The sequence below is a fragment of the Tachypleus tridentatus genome, unplaced genomic scaffold (genome assembly GCF_004210375.1).
Source record: "Tachypleus tridentatus isolate NWPU-2018 unplaced genomic scaffold, ASM421037v1 Hic_cluster_2, whole genome shotgun sequence".
Classification (NCBI taxonomy): Eukaryota; Metazoa; Arthropoda; class Merostomata; order Xiphosura; family Limulidae; genus Tachypleus; species Tachypleus tridentatus.
Window position 1 is genome coordinate 51,580,016 of NW_027467782.1, and position 9,018 is coordinate 51,589,033.

The 9,018-nt window shown below is 31.4% G+C and overlaps 1 protein-coding gene across 2 annotated transcripts in view; it reads right to left on the reverse strand.

The window, feature by feature from the left end:
• Window positions 1-9,018, reverse strand: part of LOC143242782 (glutamate-gated chloride channel-like) — a 41,350-nt gene that overhangs the window by 15,600 nt on the left and 16,732 nt on the right. For both annotated transcript variants that reach the window (XM_076486267.1, XM_076486269.1), the window contains exon 4: window positions 144-211. In XM_076486267.1, coding sequence (XP_076342382.1) covers window positions 144-211 — 68 coding nt within the window. The remainder of the gene's footprint in view (window positions 1-143; window positions 212-9,018) is intronic.

A 9,018-nucleotide genomic window follows, 5' to 3' on the forward strand; every position in this document is an offset into this window, starting at 1 on the left:
CTTCTCATTAGATAAATTATTTCTTAAAAGAACATTAATAAATATACAGTTAGAGTTGAGATTAAATAACAATAAAGTTTATTGTTTATTTTATAATCGGAAGTGTTTAGTTAAACATGACTTAGGAATAATGCACAACCCACCATTACAACATCATCTATTTTACTGATACTTCTGATATAAATGTTCACTTTCACTTCTGCTGGGCCATCTGGTGAGAAAAAGGAAGACAAATTTGTTAATAAAGGTAAAGATGCGTTTCATATGCTTCAAAATTTTAAAAAAATATATATATAAGAATTTGTAAACACATATTTATAATAAATAAATAAAAGCATAAAACGTAGCTTCAAATCATGTTATTACAACACAGAACTAGAAATACAAATGTTTGCATATACAGCGGAACACAAAAATACTGTAATACACAACTAACAATAAAAAAATTTAGAGGTAACTAGAAATGCAAATTTTCTTACGTGAATGTAAAATACTAATAATTTTGTAACATAGAAATATAATTCTACAGTACAAAAACAAATAAAGAGTTGATAGAGAGGAATATAAAATCATACGTGATATATTTACGTGATACTGATTTAAACATATGTGATATATTTACGTGATACTGATTTAAACATACGTGATATATTTACGTGATACTGATTTAAACATAAGTGATATAGTTAATGATACTGATTTAAACATAGGTGATATATTTACGTGATACTGATTTAAACATAAGTGATATATTTAATGATACTGATTTAAACATACGTAATATATTTACGTGATACTGATTTAAACATAAGTGATATATTTAATGATACTGATTTAAACATACGTGATATATTTAATGATGCTGATTTAAACATAGTGATACATTTACTGATACTGATTTAAACATAAGTGATATATTTACGTGATACTGATTTAAACATAAGTGATATATTTAATGATACTGATTTAAACATACGTAATATATTTACGTGATACTGATTTAAACATAAGTGATATATTTAATGATACTGATTTAAACATACGTGATATATTTAATGATACTGATTTAAACATACGTGATATATTTAATGATGCTAATTTAAACATAGTGATACATTTACTGATACTGATTTAAACATACGTGATATATTTAATGATACTGATTTAAACGTAAGTGATATATTTAATGATACTGATTTATATATATGTGTTATATTTAATGATACTGATTTGAACACAATGATATATATATACACAATGATATATAATTAAACATACGTGATATATTTACTGATACTGATTTACATATATGTGTGTTATTTAATGATACTATTTATATATATGTGTGTTATTTAATGATACTATTTAAACACAGTGATATATTTAATGATTACTTGGTAATCTTATGGTTTGATTATCTCTTGGAAAACGTACAATAGTTTTCCCTCTGCATTTCTTTAGTATTACCCTACTTCACAGCTTCCATAGTTACTGAATATATAAAGTTGTTTCCTATCCAACCGTTTCCATAACTACTGTCTCAAGTCGTTTACTTGCTTTCTTGTCAGACAAGAACGTCTGTGATGAAACGATTTGTCAGCCACAAGATGGACGTCAAACTAGTAATGCATACATTTTCTCCGTTTTAATCAACGAAGTACGATAATAATAATAGCAGATACGTTACCAACCAGAATAACATGTTTAACTTAAACCACACTAATGTTCTAGTAGTTACATTACCAACCAGAATAACATGTTTAGCTTAAACCACACTTATGTTCTAGTATGTACGTTACCAACCAGAAGAACATGTTTAACTTAAACCACACTAATGTTCTAGTATGCACGTTACCAACCAGAAGAACATGTTTAACTTAAACCACACTAATGTTCTAGTATACACTTTACCAACCAGAATAACATGTTTAACTTAAACCACACTAATGTTCTAGTATGCACGTTATCAACCAGAAGAACATGGTTAACTTAAACCACACTAATGTTCTAGTATACACTTTACCAACCAGAATAACATGTTTAACTTAAACCACACTAATGTTCTAGTATGTACGTTACCAACCAGAACAACATGTTTAACTTAAACCACACTAATGTTCTAGTATGCACGTTATCAACCAGAAGAACATGTTTAACTTAAACCACACTAATGTTCTAGTATGCACGTTATCAACCAGAAGAACATGTTTAACTTAAACCACACTAATGTTCTAGTATGCACGTTATCAACCAGAAGAACATGTTTAACTTAAACCACACTAATGTTCTAGTATGCACGTTATCAACCAGAACAACATGTTTAACTTAAACCACACTAATGTTCTAGTATGCACGTTATCAACCAGAAGAACATGTTTAACTTAAACCACACTAATTTTCTAATATACACTTTACCAACCAGAATAACATGTTTAACTTAAACCACACTAATGTTCTAGTATACACTTTACCAACCAGAAGAACATGTTTAACTTAAACCACACTAATTTTCTAATATACACTTTACCAACCAGAATAACATGTTTAACTTAAACCACACTAATGTTCTAGTATACACTTTACCAACCAGAACAACATGTTTAACTTAAACCACACTAATTTTCTAATATACACTTTACTAACCAAAACGCATAGAAGAGAAACACGTACATAAACTTGTATTGTTAGAAGGTAGAAGAGGAACATCTTACATAAACTTGTATCGTTAGAAGGTAGAAGAGGAACAACTTACATAAACTTGTATTGTTAGAAGGTAGAAGAGAAACACGTACATAAACTTGTATTGTTAGAAGGTAGAAGAGGAACATCTACATAAACTTGTATTGTTAGAAGGTAGAAGAGGAAGATCTTACATAAACTTGTATTGTTAGAAGGTAGAAGAGGAACACCTACATAAACTTGTATTGTTAGAAGGTAGACGAGGAACACCTACATAAACTTGTATTGTTAGAAGGTAGAAGAGAAACACGTACATAAACTTGTATTGTTAGAAGGTAGAAGAGGAACATCTACATAAACTTGTATTGTTAGAAGGTAGAAGAGAAACACGTACATAAACTTGTATTGTTAGAAGGTAGAAGAGGAACACCTACATAAACTTGTATTGTTAGAAGGTAGAAGAGAAACACGTACATAAACTTGTATTGTTAGAAGGTAGAAGAGAAACACGTACATAAACTTGTATTGTTAGAAGGTAGAAGAGAAACACGTACATAAACTTGTATTGTTAGAAGGTAGAAGAGAAACACGTACATAAACTTGTATTGTTAGAAGGTAGAAGAGGAAGATCTTACATAAACTTGTATTGTTAGAAGGTAGAAGAGGAACATCTTACATAAACTTGTATCGTTAGAAGGTAGAAGAGGAACATCTTACATAAACTTGTATTGTTAGAAGGTAGAAGAGAAACACGTACATAAACTTGTAATGTTAGAAGGTAGAAGAGAAACACGTACATAAACTTGTATTGTTAGAAGGTAGAAGAGGAACATCTACATAAACTTGTATTGTTAGAAGGTAGAAGAGGAAGATCTTACATAAACTTGTATTGTTAGAAGGTAGAAGAGGAAGATCTTACATAAACTTGTATTGTTAGAAGGTAGAAGAGGAACACCTACATAAACTTGTATTGTTAGAAGGTAGACGAGGAACACCTACATAAACTTGTATTGTTAGAAGGTAGAAGAGAAACACGTACATAAACTTGTATTGTTAGAAGGTAGAAGAGGAACACCTACATAAACTTGTATTGTTAGAAGGTAGAAGAGAAACACGTACATAAACTTGTATTGTTAGAAGGTAGAAGAGGAACACCTACATAAACTTGTATTGTTAGAAGGTAGAAGAGAAACACGTACATAAACTTGTATTGTTAGAAGGTAGAAGAGGAACATCTTACATAAACTTGTATCGTTAGAAGGTAGAAGAGGAACAACTTACATAAACTTGTATTGTTAGAAGGTAGAAGAGAAACACGTACATAAACTTGTATTGTTAGAAGGTAGAAGAGGAACATCTACATAAACTTGTATTGTTAGAAGGTAGAAGAGGAAGATCTTACATAAACTTGTATTGTTAGAAGGTAGAAGAGGAACACCTACATAAACTTGTATCGTTAGAAGGTAGAAGAGGAACAACTTACATAAACTTGTATTGTTAGAAGGTAGAAGAGGAACACCTACATAAACTTGTATTGTTAGAAGGTAGAAGAGAAACACGTACATAAACTTGTATTGTTAGAAGGTAGAAGAGAAACACGTACATAAACTTGTATTGTTAGAAGGTAGAAGAGAAACACGTACATAGACTTGTATTGTTAGAAGGTAGAAGAGGAACATCTACATAAACTTGTATTGTTAGAAGGTAGAAGAGGAAGATCTTACATAAACTTGTATTGTTAGAAGGTAGAAGAGGAAGATCTTACATAAACTTGTATTGTTAGAAGGTAGAAGAGGAAGATCTTACATAAACTTGTATTGTTAGAAGGTAGAAGAGAAACACGTACATAAACTTGTATTGTTAGAAGGTAGAAGAGGAACATCTACATAAACTTGTATTGTTAGAAGGTAGAAGAGGAAGATCTTACATAAACTTGTATTGTTAGAAGGTAGAAGAGGAAGATCTTACATAAACTTGTATTGTTAGAAGGTAGAAGAGGAACATCTACATAAACTTGTATTGCTAGAAGGAAGAAGAGGAACACCTACGTAGACTTGAACGGTTATAAGATACAAGAGGAACATCTATATACACTTGAACTGTTGGAAGGTACAAGAGGAAAACAGATGAAAATGTTCTATTATACGATTCGAGTTGAACACCAGCTAAGATTTTAAACGCCAGCTGAGACTCTTACTTCAGAAGATACTGGCTACTGAAAACACTAGTTTAATCCCAGCTTGCCTGAGTGAACTGTAGAAACGGAAAAAGTATCTTTGATTTTTCTGATTGCTGTTATGACATGATAAAGGCTGTATTTTCTCGAATAATTAATAAAATGTATAGATATGTGTTTTTGTGTATATTCTATGATTAATTCTGCCTTAGTTTAATGATACATGTATCCTCTCAATAATTAAACTTCCGAACTAATTTCGCTGAATGTTTTAAATGCTTTTTGTAAACGTAGTTATTTTATTCTGTTTTTGAATTTCAACGAGCATTGCAGAAAGTGTTGTTTTCAAAAGTGTGAAATCTTATGTTATTTTTACTGATGAGAAAGTACGTTTTGTGTTCGTCTAATTTTGAATCGATATGAAAAAAGAAACTTCCTTTGTGTATGTCGAATGATTTTTATTGAAACATTTAAAAGTCTTCAGTAGATTGTAAGGACGCTATACGATAATTCCTGTAATAGTTACTATGACAACTAATTTCAATCTTTTCCACAACAACCTACTTTTATTGACGTTGTGTCTACAATTTTCTGTATTTGGTTCTCAAACTGACGTTGCGAATATTGTACAGATTAAAATATAATATCTTTGTTCTGCTGTAAAGAACAAATAAATTGATAACATAATGAACATGTTTAACAATATAAACCGGTGGTTCAATAAAGTAAGGAAACAGCAGATGTGATCCAGCCAGATATATCAATTTATAGAATTAACATGATCGAACTAGATATTTGGATTAGTAGTTTCAATATTTACTAACTGGATATTTGAGTCAATGGAACTAAGATTAACAAAGTAGATATTTAAATTAGTAGAGTTAATATGGTCTAATTAGATATGTGAATTAGTAGAGTTAATATGGTCTAATTAGATATGTAAATTAGTAGAGTTAATATGGTCTAATTATATATGTGAATTAGTAGAGTTAATATGGTCTAATTAGATATGTGAATTAGTAGAGTTAATATGGTCTAATTAGATATGCAAATTAGTAGAGTTAATATGGTCCAATTAGATATGTAAATTAGTAGAGTTAATATGGTCTAATTAGATATGTGAATTAGTAGAGTTAATATGGTCTAATTAGATATGTGAATTAGTAGAGTTAATATGGTCTAATTAGATATGTGAATTAGTAGAGTTAATATGGTCTAATTAGATATGTAAATTAGTAGAGTTAATATGGTCTAATTAGATATGTAAATTAGTAGAGTTAATATGGTCTAATTAGATATGTGAATTAGTAGAGTTAATATGGTCTAATTAGATATGTAAATTAGTAGAGTTAATATGGTCTAATTAGATATGTAAATTAGTAGAGTTAATATGGTTTAATTAGATATGTGAATTAGTAGAGTTAATATGGTCTAATTAGATATGTGAATTAGTAGAGTTAATATGGTCTAATTATATATGTAAATTAGTAGAGTTAATATGGTCTAATTATATATGTAAATTAGTAGAGTTAATATGGTCTAATTAGATATGTGAATTAGAATATTTAATATTACCCAACTTTATTGACGAATTAGTGGCTTTAATATGATATGCTTATAAACTTCATTTCAAGCAATAAGATCTAACTAGATATTTAAAATTGGATTAGATCTACTATAGCTTAGTTAAGATTTCTAAATTAATAGATTTACATTGGTGTAACTAAATAAATAAATTAGTTGATTTACTATAATGTAAAAAATATATCTAAATTAATAGATTCATTATGGTCAAAATAGATATTTCAATTAGTAGATTTACTATAGACTGACCAGATATTTATCTAAGTGGACTTAGTATAAATGTATCTCAGAACGGTTGGTATTGGTATTAACACTTTTATTGATAAGGAGAAAACAACGTTTCGACCTCCTTCGGCCATCTTTAAGTTAAGAAAGAGAGAGTTTGAATGTGACCGTTGACGACGACATGTCTTAGGGACGAGAGTATAAACTGGTACAGAATTGTAGGGGGCGTTGCGGGTGGATGTTAGGTTATTAATTAGTACAGGTACAAAGGTGTTCCTTCATATTGGTTTAATTTTGGTTTTAGCTAGTGTACAAGTAGGGCTTCTTTGATTTTGATTTTATATTTGTTTCCCTACTTAATATCTGGGTGTCTTGTATGGTTATGTTGTGTTTATTTGATTTGCAGTGTCGAAAACGTGTGAAGATTGTTTTTCTGTTCTTTGAATCTAGTTTCCAATTTTCTGCTTGTTTCTGCAATATAGAAGTCGTGACAGTTGTTGCTTTGTATTTTATAATTGGATATGATAATTTGTAGATACTTTAAGATATGACAAGATAAGCAAATTAGTAAACAAATAATACAAACTACCTCACATTTTGTTGTTATGACTTGATACATTGCATTACTTCTTGCTATGGCCCGGCATGGCCAGGTGGGTTAAGGCTTTCGACTCGTAATCTGAGGATCGCGGGTTCGAAATCCGGTCGTACCAAATATGAACGCCCTTTCATTCGTGGGGGCGTTATAATGTGACGGTCAATACCACTATTCGTTGGTAAAAGAGTAGCCCCAGGGTGGGTAGTGATGACTAGCTGCCTTTTCTCTAGTTTTACACTGACATCGGCTAGCGCAGATAGTTCTCGTGTAGCTTTGTGCGAAAATAAAAAATAAAACTTCTTTCCCTAGAGATTAAACATGTAACATGTCAGGTGTGTATTATTAGCAGCCAACATTCGATACTCTTTAGGCTGTTTCGTTAACAGAACGCATAAAGCCGATAGTGATTGTATTCTTGGGGCAAACTCTGGCTTTATCCGTCAAGTCTGCTTGACAAACTTTACAAAAATTTATTAAATTTGGGTAAAAATATAAAACACTGCCATTCTCAAAGTGGTTTAGAAACTAGACATTTGAAACCAAAAGCGGCATTGTCATCAAATCCTTTCTAGACCTTTCTCCAATGGGTTTGGGACACTGATTTCCAAACTGTGCGCTGCGGGATATTTCAAATTTTCGAGGGAAACACAGCGGTATCAACATCTGTCGGACACCAGCGCGAACTACTAGCCCAAGGTAGTTCACAGTTTTAACGTTAGATCGCGCGACATTCCTCACGATGACTTTCTCGAAACTTTGAGATGCGTATTTGTTTACTCGTACTTTCGGCTACGCCAGTAACTTCTCGTTTCTTAGTTTTGTATATAAATACCTGTCAACTCTCCGGGCCCGTCAGTAATCGAAATAACTGAAGGGTGTTGTGAACAAGTGTTTGCGACGTCTAGCGACGTTCAGTAAATTATTTTGTTGATTTTAGTGCTTGCGTGTATAAAAATGGAAAGTTTTTTTGACGTTATTATGAAGTGTGAAGAATAGGATGGTGAACCACAGACCAGTGGCAAAGTTGTGAAGGAACGGAATATGACGATAGTTATCTAGATTTTAACGTTATTATGAAGTGTGAAGAATAGGATGGTGAACCACAGACCAGTGGCAAAGTTGTGAAGAAACGGAATATGAGGATAGTTATCTAGATTTTGGTTTTACTTGTATGTTACTCACAAAGGCACTCATGTTAATCATAAGAGTGTCCACAGTGTGTATTATGCCTAAAAGTTTTGGCTCCAGAGTGCATGCTTACAAATAAACTAAAATACCACTTAGAGATCAATCATCCTAACATGGCTAGTAAATCCCTTGATTATTTTGCCAGAAAGTTAAATGAATTGAAAGAACAAGAAGGTACATTTTTGAAACAAGCATCAATACCAAGCAATGTTTTGTTAGCATTCTACAAGTGGCTTAGAGTCGCGAAATGTGAAAAGCCTCACACCTTCGCACAAAGAACTGATTTTACCGGAAGCAGTGGGTATGGTGAACATTATGGTTGGTGAATCTGCGGGAAGACTGCTTTCAAAGATGTCTTTATCCAACAATCCTACACATGGCCAAAAACCTCAATGATCAAATGAAAAAATGAAAGGAAAGGAGTTCAGCTAGATGATGTAACAGATGGTAACAATGATGCCAATTTGACTTGTTACACACGGTTCGTGTATGTTGACAAAGTTATGAAAGACCTTCTGTTTTGTAAAAGTATCACTGCAGGTACAAAGGATCAAGACGTGTTTGAGGA